Raw genomic sequence first — 17,138 nt, 5'->3', positions numbered from 1 at the left:
ATGTGCCAGACACTGGTGTCAGACAGCCATACAAGCAGCACCTGCTGTGCCATGTAACATGCCATCTCAGTCCAGCCTGCCTTTCCGTCCATCTCCTTTCAGTCCTGGCTACCCACTTGATTCCTGGGTCTTCTTTCATTTCTGCAAACTTCCAGATTCTCCCAGGCCAGAACCTTTATCTCTGCTGTAGCTCCTGCCCAAACCTCAGACTCTTAACTTCCCAAGCTTCTCCCAGGGCTGCACTAGTCAGGGCTCTACTCCCATGATCCTCTCTGCTCCAATGTCATCTCCTTGTAGAGGCATTCCCTAGTCACCCATTCCAAAGCAGTGTCTCTCATAACCACTTTAAACCTCCAGCTTCCTTGAGTGTTCCCCACTTGTACCTACAGTTCTTAGTTGGTGACGTACCAGTCACCTGTACCTTGCCCATAAGAGTGTGTGTGCCACAAAGGCTGGGGTGTGTGAGTTCACACTCACTCCAGAGCTTGGGACAGAGCTCTGCACACAGAAGGTGCAAAATAAATGTTTGTTGACTGAATGGCTCCTGCTCTCCTTCAAACACACACACCCTCTGAGCAGCTGCCCTTGGTCCTCACCTCTCAAAAGAGTGATCTCTCTGGGGCGTCACAAGTCTGGCTGCTTTCTGTCTTTACACCACGGTTGGTTCAGGCCTGTCTCTTACACACACACTGATCCATCCTCTCCCAATTCCTGCCCCATTGTTGGCACTCAAGATATCTCTGGAATTAAGGTGAATATTTAAATTTTTAAAAAAAGATAATTTTATGGGTATGGATGTTTTGCCTTCACATATGTGTGTGTACCACGTGCATGCCTGGTACACTCAGCAGCCAGAAAAAGGCACTGGAGTCACTGGAGCTGGAGCTACAGATGTGAGTCACTATGTTCGTGGCAGGAATCAAACCTGGGTCCTCTGGAAGAGCAGCCAGTGCTCTTGGCTGCTGCTGAGTCTCCAGTCCCCTGAAAGAGACTATTATAAAGAGTTTTGTTTTTTAGAATTACTATACAATAAAGTTGATTTCTTTACATTTTAACATAAGCATACATTTGTATAAGCATCCTTGACACTGGGACAAAAGGAAGATATGCTACTAAAACTCTGGTACTATTCTATACAGTCCCATCCCCTGCACACTTAGCCCTGGCCATCTCTTACCTTTTCGTGAAAGCACTTGTCTTGCAAGCCTGGCCACTTGACTTTTATCTCTGGAACCCTTAGAAAGATGCAAGACTCCAGAAAGTTGTCCTCTGGTGAGAACTGACTCCAGAAAGTTGTCCTCTGGTGAGAACTGACTCCAGAAAGTTGTCCTCTGGTGAGAACTGACTCCATAAAGTTGTCCTCTGGTGAGAACTGACTCCAGAAAGTTGTCCTCTGGTGAGAACTGACTCCAGAAAGTTGTCCTCTGGTGAGAACTGACTCCAGAAAGTTGTCCTCTGGTGAGAACTGACTCCATAAAGTTGTTCTTTAGTGAGAACTGACTCCATAAAGTTGTCCTCTGGTGAGAACTGACTCCATAAAGTTGTCCTCTGGTGAGAACTGACTCCATAAAGTTGTCCTCTGGTGAGAACTGACTCCATAAAGTTGACCTCTGGTGAGAACTGACTCCATAAAGTTGTCCTTTAGTGAGAACTGACTCCATAAAGTTGTCCTTTAGTGAGAACTGACTCCACGCCCACATACACTTCATGCTCTCTCTCACACACAATAAATAAAAATCCTTTTTAAATGAACAGTTTTATTGAAGTATGATTTTCATACCATAAAATTCACTTATTTTGCAGTGGGCAATTCCGCAAGTTTTAGTTTGTCCATCGTCATGATCCAGCTTAGTGCCTCTCTATCGCCCTTACAAGATCCCTAACCACCTTCAAGGAAGCCTCAAAGTGCCAAGCCATCCCTGGTGGGTGGCCAGAGAGGTCAAGAGACCCCAGGGCACCTACCCGGTCACTGCAGGTGGCAGTGAGGCAAAGGAGGGTCTATGGGGATCCATGTGGGAAGCCAGATCCTCTCTCCAATGGTTTCAACCTTACTTACTTATTGTATTTATTTACTATGCTGGGGATCAAAACCTGGGCCTTGGGTATGCTAGGCAAGTCCTTTACTGCTGAGCTATACTCTCCAGCATTGTTCTATGTTTTAAGGAGCATTTCTAGAATAGTCTAAATAAGTAAAGAAAATAGTATAAAACCTCCCAGATGTCATTACCTGGCCTCTACCATGACAAACTCATCACCAATATTGTGTTGACTCCAACCCATCTATTCTCTCTTAACTGTATGCTGTATGTATGTATGTGTTATATACACACATAACAGTATCGTGCTGAAAATAGTTATTTTAAGAGCATCAACTTTCACAGTCCCTTCTGCATTGCACTAGAGCTGGCACAGCCTTGCAGTGGTCTTCCAGCTCTCCTCGGAGCTGCATCCAGAGCTGCACTCGCCAGGGAAGTCCTAGCTGCCCTTTTTTTTTTTTTTTTTTTTTTTCCCTAGCCTTGATAACAATGCCTGCTTGGGTCTGTTGGTGAGCCTAGAGGTTTTATAGACTCTAGGGCGGCTCTGGGAGAGGCAGCGACTCACTAGACCGTGGCAGGACGCCCCTCCCACGGTCGGCACAGCTCCTTGCCCCCCTCCCTCCTCCCCACCCCCACGGCAGCTCGAGGCGCTTGGCTGTCTGGGGTTTGTGCACTCCCGCGTGCTGGTGCGCGGGAGCTCGGGGCGGCTAGAAGCCGGGAGGAGCCCCGCGGTTGCCCGGCTTACACAGCTGAGCTTCGGCGATCAGTACCCGAGTGGCTTCCGCCCTGTCCATGAGGTCTCTGTACATGGGCGCCATGCCGCTCCCACCGCCCCGGTCGATGCTGATGCTGGTGCTGATGCTGATGCGAGGTAAGAGCGAGTGGTCGAGTCGGGATGCCCACGCTGGCAGCGGGCGGCGGGCGGGTCACCAGTGCTAGGCTTCTGCCCAGGGCTTGGCTTCCTGTATGGCTTTGGCCACCAGCCCCTTAAAGAAGTCTAGGTGCCCACCTGCTTTGGATCTCAGAGTAGTCCCACGGTGGACACGCATCCCAGTCCCTACTTCCCTGAGCCCCTTGGCCACCCCTTTGTTCCCAAGTCGGCCAGTGAGCTGAGAGCTGACCCTCTGGTTCTGCTTGGGAGATAGAGGTCCGAGTCCAAGTCTCGAACGTCACACTGCTGCAGGGACCCACAACTTTGCTTTCAGCGTCTGTCTCCTGCCCAGCGTTTGGTTTTATGGACCATGGGGAAACATGTGGCTAAAGAAAGCTAAAGATTTGTCTAAAGCCACCGGGAGGAGAACAGAGTTGTTTTGGAGTTGGGGCTGGACCAAGCATTTCGTCCTGGTCATCAGGTCTCTGCGCACAAAGACAGTGTTGCCTAGAGACCTTCGACGTAATTGTTCCTCCCAGGCCATTGTGGCGCCTCTAGAGGCTCCTATTAGGAGGAAGCCCTTCCAGAGACCCAGGATGGCTGGTGGATAAAGCGTAAGTGCAGCTACGCTGTCTCCTGAAGGAGGGCAGGGCACACAGTTCACTGTGTGGGGGAGGGGTGGCGTTGTGGCTGTGCATCATCAGTCTGCCCTCCTGCGTGGGTGGGTCCTGCCTAAATCACGACCCGAATGGATTACATTTCCCCCAAAAGATTGTCCCTAGACTGACCCCAATACTGCAAGTAGGAAGCCGCGGATAGCTTTAAGTAAGACGTCTCTGGCTTAGCTGGGGTGGGTTTCTGAACAAAGAGGGTGCCCAGGGGCCAGAGGTAAGGGCTGAGATGAGGGTTCGAAGACAGCACTGAACTCAGGACAGCAACACAGGAATGCAGTGGACACCTTGGCTCCTAAGACCCCGGTAACCAAACGTGGGGAGGATGAAGGGGCTAGGGTCTCCCACCAGCCAGCGGAAGAACAGGGCTCCTGGCCTGGGCAACCCTGAGTGCCCCGGCCCCAGTGTTGAGTGAGTCATCTTTCCACCTGGGCAGCAGCGATACCACAACATTCCTTGGAATAACAATAAAGGTTAGAACCGCTAATAGCTCTTTAATTTTTATTTTATATTTTTTAGAAAGCAGGGTTGGGCAGCTTATTATGTAAAGAAAGGTTAGTTTCATTAAGGGGGGAAAAAAGTATCTGGTTCGCTTGGGAAAGGCACTTGCCACCCAGCCTGATGACCTGAGTTAGATTCCCAATGACCCACATGATAGGAGAGAACTGAGTTTTGAAGGTTGCCCTCTGAACCCCACACATATGCCATAGCATGCACCCTTCCCTTTTAATGTAATGAAGAAATTAAAGAAGAAAAAAAAAGTATTTGTTCTTAGATTTAAGAGACAGAAGGAGAAAGCACTAAAGAAAGGCTAAGAAAATAGCAATAACGCGCACACAGAAGTGTAGATATCTGAAGATGGAGCTAACAGGTCTTGAACGCTTGCCACACACAGGCCAGTGACCCCAGCACTTGACTCTTACTTTCGAGGTGCATTCGTGCATACTTTTCATTTTGATAGAAAAAATAAATCAAGGTTCAGAGAGTTTAAGCTACTAACCTAAGCTCACACAGCTTCCTGGGGGTTGCTGGGATTTTCCTTGATGTACCCAACTTCAGAACTCAGGCTTCTAAGCCACTGAATGTGTGTGACCTGGTAGAACTCCTGTCTTCCCTGAGCCTTGGTTTCCCCGCCTATGACATAAAGGAGCATTACTAGCCTGGGAGTCTGGCTTTGCAGAGTACCCTGGCAGACGGGAACCTGTAGGCAGGATGTCCTTTCAGGAAAAGGTACATTTCCCCAGGGACTGACAGGGATGCCTCCCACAGGGGCCAGTGGCTCAGAGGCCGAGCACCGCTTGTTCCAGTACCTGTTCCAAGATTACAACGAGATCATCCGGCCTGTGGCCAATGTGTCCCATCCAGTCATCATCCAGTTTGAGGTGTCCATGTCTCAGCTGGTGAAGGTGGTAAGTGCTGGAGCCACAGGATGTGGCCCTGGGGTTCTAGAGGAGCCTGTCTGCAGTCGGCCTTGTTTTCTGTCATTCACCTGTCAATTTCAATCTCACTTTCTAGGATGAAGTAAACCAGATCATGGAGACCAACCTGTGGCTGAAGCAAGTAGGTACCCAGGCTCTGTGTACTGCTGCCCTCTGGTGGTGGTAATTGTTTTATTTGTTGCTGGGAAACAAAAGCTGGGGAACACTACTCCTAAGGACCCAGGACAGGGTCACCTCACTGCTTTTGAGGACAGACTTCTCATGTCACAGACAGACAAGCTACAGCCTGGAGAGAGAATTCTCTCCATATCCCCACTACAAAGCCGATCAGGCTGGGTGTGGTGGCCCACACCTTTGATCCCAGCACTCAGAAGACCGAGAGAGGTGGATCTCTGTGAGTTCAAAGCCAGCCTGGTCTATAAGTTCCAGAACAGCCAGAGCTGTGGAGAGGGATCAAGTCTCAAAAAAGAAAACAAAGTCAGCTTGGTCTACGAAATGAGTTCCAGGCCAGCCAGGACTGCGTGCTCTGGAACTTAACCCCCAATTCTGGGGGCACTTGAGATCACATCCCCACCTCTTCCTCTTGCAAAGTCAGTGATGGATTCTGCTGCACTGTTGGTGGGGTGGGAGTATGACACTGGTGTTCTTCGGGTAGAGGCAATGAGATTTGTCCCCATATGTCCTCCCCAAGGAGACTTTGGCTAGATCTGTGACCCTCCATCCTAATGGCAAACCATGTGCCAGCTCAGCCAGCCTAGCACGCAGCTCCTGCAGCCTTTGTTTGAAGAGGCTGACAAACCAAGCCAAGTGCCCCACCCATATGCTCCCTCTGTGGCCACAGCCCCCACCCCGCTTTTTTCTGGTGCTCTGTATCCAACGCTTTTGGGGTCCTGTGGGATCATAGCTCCATTCCAAGAAAAAGAAACTTTCTAAGTTAGAAGGCACTATTTTATTTTTAGTTTTTTGAGAAAGGGGAAATCTCATGCATCTCAGGCCAGCCCCAAGCTCACTGGGTGGCTGAAGATGACCTTGAACTTCTGGACCTGCTGCCTTCATCTCCCTAGTGCGTGGATTATAGGTATACGTCCTGGCTTATGTGGTCAGAGGGACTGAGCCTAGGGAATTGTGCTAACTAGGTAAGCATTCTATCAAGTGAATATTTGTGTGTGTGTGTGTGTGTGTGTGTGTGTGTGTGTGTACGCGCGCATGCACATGTGTGTATGAATTCAGAGGCCAGAGGTTGATAGAGGAGGTTTTCCTTGATCAGCCATCACATTATTTACTGAAGCAAGGTGTCTCGCTGAACCTAGAGCTCAGTGAGTCTGCTGGTCCATCTCTGCCTCCCTGAGATTATGAAACGGGAGAGTTATGTGGGTGCTGGGGATTCAAACTCTAGTCCTTCCACTTCTACAACAAATGCTTTTATTCACCGAGCAACCCCCTCATTTCCCATTTGAGACAGGGTGTCATAGCCCAGGATGGCCTGCAACTCCCTCTATAGCTTAAGCTGGCTTTGAACTCACAACCCTCTTGCCTTAGCCTCCTGCCACTACACCTGGCCTGGAGAGTGAGTTCAAGGTATGTAAAGAATAGGAGCTTAATGTATGGACCTGATAGAAATCCAAAAGGCTGAACCTTGACTAATGTGATCAGAGAAGGTGATTAACGGCTCCTGTCTGGTTAACAAGCTTTGGGCTCCCCGGTCACAAAGACTGACATCCCAGGGCAGGGGCAACCTGCAGACTTAGCCGATGCTGTCTGCCTGGCTGCTCCTATGTTGCTCTCTTGGGCTAACATAGTCTGCAGCAGGGAAATGACTCAGTGACCCAAAGCAGGGGTGGCCTGTCACCATGCAATGTCAGGAGAAAGAAAATCTGACCGGTCCTTCCACTGTCTCCTCCCTCCCTCCCTCTTACCAGATCTGGAATGACTACAAGCTGAAATGGAAACCCTCTGACTACCAAGGGGTGGAGTTCATGCGTGTCCCTGCAGAGAAGATCTGGAAACCAGACATTGTCCTTTATAACAAGTAAGAAACTGGCCGTCCCACACTCTTTGGGTCCGGCAGACTGGGCTCGCTATGCTTACAGTCTGGCCTTCCAAGAGAGATCAGTTTTCACTTGTTGACTCTGCAGACACTGGGCATCAGTTACATATTGGGTACCATAGATGACAGGGGGCCACAGCGTGGCAGGATGCTGAGGGACTCTTAAGCTGATGTGTGGCTGGAGGGGAAAGGTCATCAGAGAAAACTGCTGGAAGGAAATGGTATTGAAGGGGGCCTTGCAGGTCACACAGGATCTTGACCAGGGGATCTATAGCAGGGAAGATCCAGGGAGGCAGGAGAGTATGGCATTGGTAGCTGAAGTGACCTCATTAGCTACACTGAAGGGTTTGAGACTGGAGGATCAGGGAGCAGCCCCAGTGCATGGTGGGAGATCTAGGATGGCACGGGAGGACTTGCATGTGGCACCAGTTACCAAGCTCTGCAGGCAGGGATGGGAATAGTTGGCTGTCTCACCCTCTCTGAGAGAGAGTACTCATGGGAGAAAGGCAGGGTTGCCTAAGACTCATAGACTGTCCTAAGCTAGACACCAGAATAGCCACTGAGGAGCTACTAAACACACATCCACCTTGGGTTAAAATCTTTATAAGTGGCTTGTTCTTTAGCGTGGCTACCCAAAGGAGTTTTACCTGTCTGTTCATCCCACTTCCTGCCATAGGCAACTTTTTCTGGGTGGTTCTGAGTTTTGTGGGATGTGAGGTATTGAGTTCTGAGATCCCTACAAAGCTACTCCGGCCTTGATTGACATCTTTGCACCCCTATGTGTATTCTCACTGTAAAGACTTTTTTTTTTTAACATGTATTTCTTTGTGTTGGGGGTGGAGTATCCCAGTGCTGGGATTATAGGTGCACACCACCACAGATTGTGTATATGATCCTTTTCTTTGAGGGGTGGCTATTTCTTCTGTTTCTGACCCCAGAGCTAACTCTTAGAGCCTGGGGACCCTATTTTCTCCTGCCTGGGTTACCCCCATTCAGCAGCAAATCCTACCCGGCCCCCAGGTCTCAAGATGCTCTGGCCCTATGCCCTCACATGCTGAGCTTCACGGGACATTGATGCCCTCACTGATGGTGCGGATGTCGGGCTTGTCCTATCGTAGCTGCCCCCTTTCCAGCTTTCACAAGCCTCTGCTGTTGTGATTTTTCCTACTCTTGCTCCATTTCCACACATAATCTTCTCTTGTATGTAAAGACCTTTGCTCTCGTCCTTTACACTTCCACTGCCTTTCTTCATTTTAACCACCTCACAATGGTCCAGCCGTACTGCAGCTCAGCCCCTTCCTGCAGCTCAGCCCCTTCCTGCAGCTCAGCCCCTTCCTGCAGCTCAGCCCCTTCCTGCAGCTCAGACCCTTCCTGCAGCTCAGCCCCTTCCTGCAGCTCAGACCCTTCCGTCTCTGTCCCTGCTGCCACCCATTTCCTCAGCTCCCTCTGTATTTGTGATAGGTAGAGATGTTCACTTAGGTTTTTGACCATTCATTTGGTTAACAAATAAGTGCACCCTGTGGCAAAAGCCGGGTCAGATTTCAGTCTCCTGCTGGGTCCTTGTGTTCTGACTCCTGGTGACAGACATTTTTTTATCCCAACCTCCACAGCAAACAGGTCTTCTAGTATGGGCAGACACATCTGAGACCTTCTATGGCAGTAACAAGTGAACAGGACCCCCAGTGACCGCGGGAGTGGGCAGCTGGGTCAGGGCTGGCCTTCCTCTGATACTTGCTCATTGGGTACACATACATTTTGGTGATGCCTCACAAGTAACTGAAGTTCTACATAACCAAGGCTCTGCCTATAGATGCTCTGTGGATCTTGAGCAAATCAAACCTATTCTTTGACCTTCAGAGCTCTCATCGGTGACATGAAGCACCTGGCCTAAAGTGGAGGCAACCAAGTACCTGAAAAGACCAGGTAGTTAAAAAAAAAAAAAAAAAAAGTTGGCTCACAACCATCTATGATGGGATCTGGCGCCCTCTTCTGGCATGTAGGTGTACATGCAGGCAGAACACTGTATATAATAAATAAATCTTCAAAAAAAAAAGATTAAAATTTTTTAAAATTAGAATTTGAGCAGATGCAGGCTCTGTCACAGCTATTCAACTCTGCCCTTGAAACTCAAACTAGCCACTCAACAGACAAAAAATGACAGTAACTTTGTTCCAGTAGAAGTTTGTGGGCATAGTGGCTGGGAAGATGGCCCAGAGGTGAAAGCACTTGCCACACAGTCATGACCAGAGTTTGGATTTCCCAGCACCCATGTAAGAGCCATGTATGTGTGGCAGCCTTGGAAGGCAGAGACAGAGGCTCTGCAGAGCAAGCTGTCTAAGGAGGCCACCTTACCCTCACCTGTCAACCTTATTGCTACTCTGGGTTTGATTAAGTTACTCTGGGTTTGATTAAGCTCTAGGTTTGATTGAGAGACCCTGCTTCAATGAATATGGTTGAAAGAATAATCAAGAATGATTTCCAACATTGCTCTCAGGCCTCTACATGCACTGCATACATGGGCCCTCCCCCACACACACGTGTGCCCACATACATACACACAAATATACATACATACGTTTGCACAACACAAACACATGGATAAAGAAAAAAAATGATAAAAATATGGAGGGGGGTCTGTGTTTCAGTTAGGGTTATTATTGCTGTGACAAAACACCCTTACAAAAAACAACTTGAGGAAGAAAGGGTTTGTTTTACTCTGGGTTCCATTTAACAGCTCATCATCAAAAGCAGTGAGGACACGAATTCAAGCAGAGCAGGAGCTGAGAGGCAGGAGCTGATGCAGAGACCGTGGAGGGATGCTGCTTCCTGGCTTGTTCCTCCAGCTTGTTCTGCCTGCTTTCTTATAGAACCCAGGACCACCAGCCTAGGGGTGGCACTACCCACAGTGGGCTGGGCCCTTCCCCCAGAATCACTAATTAAGGCAGAAGTATGGTGAGTTTGAGTCTAGCCTAAGCTACAGTAGCAAGTCCTTATCTACAAAGGAAGAGGAACATTTGTGACACCCAAGGGACTTTGCTGTCAGATGACTTCTGTTGGCCACAGGGGTGGAATAAATACAAGCTCTACAGGGAACTGAGATAACCACCAGTTCTTCTGTTAAGAAGTCAGTTTATAAACATTAGCAGGATGATTCCAAGAAAACTGCATAGAGATAATAAAGTCAGGTGCTCATGGCTAAAAGAAAGAAACCTGAGGAGGAGCTGGGCGTGGTTGGCGCACACCTTTCATCCCAGCACTCGGGAGGCAAAGGCTGAAGATCTCTGTGAGTTAGAGGCCAGCCTGGTCTACAGAGTCCAGGACAGCCAAGGCTACACAGTGAAACCCTGTCTCAAAACAAACAAACAAACAAAAAACCCAAAAAACAAAAATACAAAAAAGAAAGAAAGAAAGAAACAAACATGAGGAGTAAGTGGAGGCAGACAGGTAGGAAAGTGAAGAGACTTGAGACCTGTTGGCTGAGTTTGATTTGAAAGTGTTCAATGAAGTCAGAAAACATGGTTTCTTTTTTGTTGGTGGTGGTTTTCTTTTGTTTGTTTGTTGTTTGTTTGTTTGTTTGTTTTTGGTGAACAGTGTTGGGAGGAAAAGGTTCTGGTGGAGGAAGTGAGCTTCACTGAAAGTATTCGTTTCACAACATAAACACCCGTGACTGGTCCATGAAGCCATTTCCAGGTCTGCAGTGTGTTTTCTCACATGTACCAGGCACCCAGTGGAGACTGGTTAAAGAGATGCTAGCAAGGTCCCGCCTACTAATAGTCCCAAACGCTGAACTACCTACCCCCAGGACAGCATTCATTTCATTATCACAAATTCAGAGCCCCAGTGAGGCCCAGTTTTGGCACTTAGGAATCCCTATAGACATCAGTCTGAGAACTGTACACTGTGGAATATACTGGTGATACAATCAGCATGGCAGAGTGTGTGGTGGGGAGGTCCAGGAGATGGGGCAAATGTACTGGGAGAAGCTGGGGTGGGCGTTGACAAGTGTGGCAAAGCATGTGCTAGGAGAGGTGGGGGTGGATAACCAATAGTCACAGCATTGCTTGGGGAGTCCTAGCCTCAGTCTCTCCACTGGGGGATGGGGCAATTGGCCCTGTGACCTCTTATGGTCCTTTGATCTTTCATGTCTCGCCCCCCCCCCATTTTAAATAAGTCACCACTTGTTATTGTCCTGGGGGCAGCATGGGAAGCCCGGCCGCGTGGCTACACAGTGATGACCGTGAGTCATGTGCCCCACTGTGTCTTCCCAGCGCCGATGGGGATTTCCAGGTAGATGACAAGACCAAAGCTCTACTCAAGTACACAGGAGAAGTGACTTGGATCCCTCCGGCCATCTTCAAGAGCTCATGCAAGATTGATGTGACCTACTTCCCATTCGACTACCAAAATTGCACCATGAAGTTCGGCTCCTGGTCCTACGACAAGGCAAAGATCGACCTGGTCCTCATTGGCTCCTCTATGAACCTCAAGGACTACTGGGAAAGCGGCGAGTGGGCCATCATCAAAGCCCCGGGCTACAAACACGAGATCAAGTACAACTGCTGCGAGGAGATCTACCAAGACATCACGTACTCCCTGTACATCCGCCGCCTGCCGCTGTTCTACACCATCAACCTCATCATCCCCTGCCTGCTCATCTCCTTCCTCACCGTGCTCGTCTTCTACCTGCCCTCTGACTGTGGTGAGAAGGTGACGCTCTGCATCTCGGTGCTCCTGTCCCTGACCGTCTTTCTCCTAGTGATCACCGAGACCATCCCTTCCACCTCGCTGGTCATCCCCCTGATGGGGGAGTACCTGCTCTTCACCATGATTTTTGTGACCTTGTCCATTGTCATCACAGTCTTTGTGCTCAATGTGCACTACAGGACTCCGACCACTCACACGATGCCCTCTTGGGTCAAGGCTGTGTTCCTGAACTTGCTCCCCAGGGTCATGTTTATGACCAGGCCGACCAACAGCGAGGGAGACACCCAGAAGCCAAGGGCCTTCTACAGCGCCGAGCTCTCAAATCTGAACTGCTTCAGCCGTGCAGACTCCAAAAGCTGCAAGGAAGGCTACCCCTGCCAAGATAGGACGTGCAGCTACTGCCACCACCGTAGGGTGAAAATCTCAAATTTCAATGCCAACCTCACGAGAAGCTCCAGTTCTGAGTCCGTTGACGCTGTGTTGTCCCTCTCTGCTCTGTCACCAGAAATCAAAGAAGCCATCCAAAGTGTGAAATATATTGCTGAAAACATGAAAGCACAGAATGTAGCCAAAGAGGTAATTATGGTTTGTTTTTTTTTTTTTTTTTTTTTTTATGGCTTCCTTGTGCAGTGATGCATAGGAGAGGGATTGTCTAGCACTTGCTGCCCTTGGGTAGGAGACAAATTTGGTTTCTAGCACCCACATCAGATGGCCCACAATGCCCAGAACTCTAGCTCCAGGACCCCCAACATCCTCCTTTGGCCTCCTCAGATAACCACACACATTATGTGCATGGACAGACACACACACACACAGAGAGAGAGGAAGGGAGAATGTGAGAGGGAAGGAGAAACAGAGAGAAATTAGAATCTTGAGTCAGATGCTATGTTCAGACCAATTAGATGCCCTTGGATGTGTTAACGACCTCACTTGTAGTGCAGGCTGGCCTTCAATTTACAGTTCCTCGGGAGTAAGATCCCAGGCCAGGGCCACTGTATCCAGTCTCAGATTTATACAGGGATAAGGGTGATGTCTTGAATCAGCATTGATATTAAGTGTATCATTCATTAAGGAGACTGCTGAGTTAACCCTGAGCCTGCACTGTTTCTGTCCCCATGTTTCTGATGAGGGACACTGAGATAGAGGGACAGGAAATTTACTCAGGGCTGGATTAAAAACCAGGTTTGTCTCCACCTGCTGTCCACCTACTGCCTCCAGGAGCCTTGGAGGGTGGGGGGTGGGGGTTAGGGGGTGGGGGAATCTATCCTGTAGTGGGCTGGGTAAGCCTCAGGCTGTAGAAGTCAAATAGAGTAACTGTCAAGCAGGCATTATGATTCTAACCTTCCAGTGACTGTGACTTCACGGTGTCGCTGAGCGGACACATTTACTCAAGCTTATACTGGTGGAATAAGACCCACATCTCCCAGTCCCATGTCAGTGTGCCTAATTGAATTACAAAATTACACGCTGCTTCTTCATTACGAGACCATTGCTTCAGGATTAGTTGACTCATGGGCTCTCGCTCAACTCAATTGTGGTTTCTTTGCTTTCTGAATTGTTGGAAGTTTAATTGCCTTAGATTCTCCTTCCTGTTTCAGGCCTAAATTGAAGCTCATTATGTACAATTATTCTTGCTCTTTCTCCCATCTTTTGCTCTGTTGTCAGCCATTAGGTCTGCTGTGTAGCCTGTCTGGCTATACAACCGAAGATGACATTTGGTTCGGTGGACATTTTGAAGGGGAGTGGTGAGGAAGGAAGATGTCAGGCTCACCCGATGCGCTCGATTCACCTCTGGAACAGATGTTAAATGAAAATTAGTATCTAAAACAAGTATTCGTGTCAATGAGCAAATACTTTGGAACAACATCAAATGATGTTGGAGTCTAGCAAAGGCTGGGGTCCTAAGGAGGCTAAGAGCATTAATAACTTTACATGCTGGAATTCAATTTAGAAAAAAAATATAAAGCTAGGCATGGTGGCACGCACCTTTAATCCCAGCACTCGGGAAGCAGAGGCAAGTGGATCGCTGTGAGTTCGAGGCCAGCCTGGTCTACAAAGTGAGTTCCAGGACAGCCAAGGCTACACAGAGAAACCCTGTCTCGAAAAATCAAAAAGCAAAACCAAACCAAAACAACAACAATAATAATAGGTTAGATACACAGCCACGCACATTCTGAGTGGTAGCACATCCTTGTAACCACAGCCCTCAGGAGGCTGTGACAGGATGATCAATAATTTGAGGCCAACCTGCACTGTATAGACATGAAGACCAGACTGCCTTGAAAGTAGTCCCATTTGAGCCGGGTGTGGTAGTGCACTCCTGTAATCCCAGCACTCAGGAACAGAGGCAGGCAGATGTCTGTGAGTTTGAGGCTAGCCTGGTCTACAAAGAGAGTCCAGGACAGACAGGCAGGGCTAGACAGAGAAACCCTGTCTTGGAAAACCAAAAAAGAAAGAAAGAAAGAAAGAAAGAAAGAAAGAAAAGAAAAAAAAGAAAGAAAGAAAAGAGAAGAAAGAAAATAAGAAAGAAAGAAAAAGAAAGAAGAAAAGAAGAAAGAAAGAAAGAAAAGAAAGAAAAAGAAAGAAAGAAAGAAAGAAAGAAAGAAAGAAAGAAAGAAAGAAAGAAAGAAAGAAAGAAATTATTCTCATTTGAAACAGAGTGAACACGGCACATATGTTCCATGTTCCTCCACTACATGAAGTGTGAAGTTAGTAGACACATTAGTCCTTTCCTTATTGCTGTGCCCACATACCTGACAGGAAGCAACCCAAGGGAGGCTTTATGTGGGCTCACTGCTCCAGGGCACATGGTCCATCGTGTGGAGAAGTCATGGTGGCAGGGGCTTGAGGCAGCTGGTCACACTGCATCCATAATCCTGAAGCAGAGATGAACGTTACCGTTCAATTTCTTCTTGTTTGTACTCAGTCTGGGGCCCTGGTACTCGGAATAATGCCACCTACAGTTGAGGTGTGTCTTTCCACCTTTATCAATGTACACAGTCCCTCATAGACAGTCCCCAGAGGCCAATGAGCTAGTCCCTCATGAGCACGCCCTAGGTGAGTCTAGATCCTGTCCCGTTGGCAGTCAGTATCGACCGTCACTATAGATTTCCCAGATTGTATCAACAGAAAAAAAAAAAAAAAGATTTCTTATCTATGAAATAAAGTGGCTTCTCTACCACACCAGATTTAATACTAAAAATTGGCCTTTCCTTCATGTTCTGTTTTCTGTCACTGTTTCTTGTTTTCCAGATTCAAGATGATTGGAAGTATGTTGCCATGGTGATTGACCGCATCTTTCTCTGGGTTTTCATCCTGGTGTGCATTTTAGGGACGGCGGGATTATTTCTTCAACCCTTGATGGCCAGAGATGACACATAAGCTATGAATTGTGTTCACCAAGGCTTACCTGTGCCACTGCAGGGGCACTTTCCCAATAGCACTACACTTTATCCCATCACCAGCTTTGCGTTTGCTATTTCAATGATTATTTTTATTTATTTATTTAGGTTTTTCAAGACAGGGTCTCTCTGTGTAGTCTTGGCTGTCCTGGACTTGCTTTGTAGACCAGGCTGACCTTGAACTCACAGTGAGCCACCTGCCTCTGTCTCCTGAGTGCTGGGATTAAAGGTGTGCACCATGATGCCCGGCCCTTCAATGGTTATTTTAAGCTCATCTTGATTTTTGGTTTTAAAAAAGTGTGGAAGAAAATGTCTAGTTATTTATTATGGATAAATGAACATTTAACTAGCCTTGTGGCTTAAACTTAACTAGATAGAAAAACTTTCCGTTCACACATATTATATCCATTGGCCTGGTATCTCTGTAGATTTTTGCATTTATTTAGCCCATAATCTCCTTGAAATTGTAGACTATTTCAGCAACGCCTCACCACTTCCTGCTCCTCACTTCCACCTCAGGATGTGTGTTCCTGCTAAATCCCACATCATCAGACCCGGAGAAACTACGCCTGGCCTCACACGCGTTGTTAGTAAACTACCCTAGTCTGTGCAAGTTGCTAACTAAGAAAAACATGCCATAGCGCCCTGCAAGACCTTAATCCTAGCACTCAGGAGACAGAGGCAGAGGCAGGCAGGATCCCTGTGAGTTCAAGGTTAGCCTGGTCTAGATTGTGAGTTCCAGGACAGCCAGTGCTACATAGTGAAACCCTATCTCTTTTTATTTATTTATTTTATTTTATTTTGGTTTTTCGAGACAGGGTTTCTCTGTGTAGCCTTGGCCATCCTGGACTCACTTTGGCCTCGAACTCACAGCGATCCGCCTGCCTCTGCCTCCCAAGTGCTGGGATTAAAGGCGTGCGCCACCACGCCCGGCTGTGAAACCCTATCTCAAAAGAACAAAAATCCCACAGACTGGACAATGTGGGCACCAAGTTATTTCTCATAGTTTAGGAGCCTGAGAAATCTGGGATCGACGTGGCGGCAAGACTGTCTGGGAAGGAGTCTTCCTCACAAAACACAGGTGTGTCTTCAAGTGGTTGAGAGGGCCGCTTTCTGGAGTCTTTTTTATAAGAGCACTAATTCCATCCATCAGGGATGACCTGAGGACCTAATGCGTGGTCAGGTCACAGGAGAGCTGTGGGGATCCGTCTGTCAGAGCAGGGCTTCACCGCCTTCGCACTTGGGTTTGGGCTCGTGCTGGGGGTGTGAGATCTGTGGACATTAGCAGCCCTGTAGTTTCTGCCCACTAGGTGCCAATACCCAGGCTGCCTGCCTCCGGCTGTCGGGACGCCCAGGATGTAGGATGCTGTCAAAATAGGTTGTGCTTGAGAAGCCGTTTGAACAAGTTGAGTTTCCCATAGTACACTTCTGAATCTGAACCACAACTCAGAGAGAAAATTCAGAGGCCATTTGAGAATTCTCACTGGTTTTTTAATGCAAAAATAAGACCTGACAACTGCAATTCACTGTAGCTCATATTTCATTAAATCAAAAGAAAGAGCTCTACGAAATTTGTTGGCCTACAAATATCTTAACAGCCATGGAGATAATAAGAGACGAGGGACATATACAAACTACGATAGCTAACAAGCAGTTTACACGTTAAAGCAGATTTTATTAGTGTTCCCTCGCTATAACAAAATACCTGAGATAATAAACTTAAAAAGAAGAAATGTTTATTTGGGCTCATGGTGACTTCAGTCCACAGTCACTCACTTGGCCTGATGCTTTTGGGCGTGTGATGAGACAGTACATCGTGGTGGGGAGCAAATGATTCATTGGCCTGGAAGCAACGAGAATGGGGAAGAAGTGGGCTCCTAGTATTTCCATGAAGGACGCACTCCCAATCACTGAACTCCCTTCCTCCTAAAGGCTCCACGCCCTCCGAGAGCACCAACAGGCTGCTGGC

General features: G+C 48.0%; 1 protein-coding gene across 1 annotated transcript; it reads left to right on the top strand.

Moving 5' to 3' along the window:
* Positions 1-2,724: 2,724 nt before the first annotated feature.
* Chrna3 (cholinergic receptor nicotinic alpha 3 subunit) lies at positions 2,725-15,228 on the top strand. Its single transcript, XM_051155849.1, has 6 exons — positions 2,725-2,907; positions 4,848-4,987; positions 5,094-5,138; positions 6,937-7,046; positions 11,333-12,344; positions 15,021-15,228. The coding sequence occupies exons 1-6, from the start codon at positions 2,829-2,831 to the stop codon at positions 15,147-15,149; spliced, it is 1,515 nt and encodes a 504-aa protein (XP_051011806.1). The 5' UTR covers positions 2,725-2,828; the 3' UTR covers positions 15,150-15,228.
* Positions 15,229-17,138: the final 1,910 nt, after the last annotated feature.

Source organism: Acomys russatus, chromosome 14 (genome assembly GCF_903995435.1).
Source record: "Acomys russatus chromosome 14, mAcoRus1.1, whole genome shotgun sequence".
Classification (NCBI taxonomy): Eukaryota; Metazoa; Chordata; class Mammalia; order Rodentia; family Muridae; genus Acomys; species Acomys russatus.
Note: the sequence above shows the minus strand (reverse complement) of the source record. Positions and strands in the feature narration are given on the sequence as shown.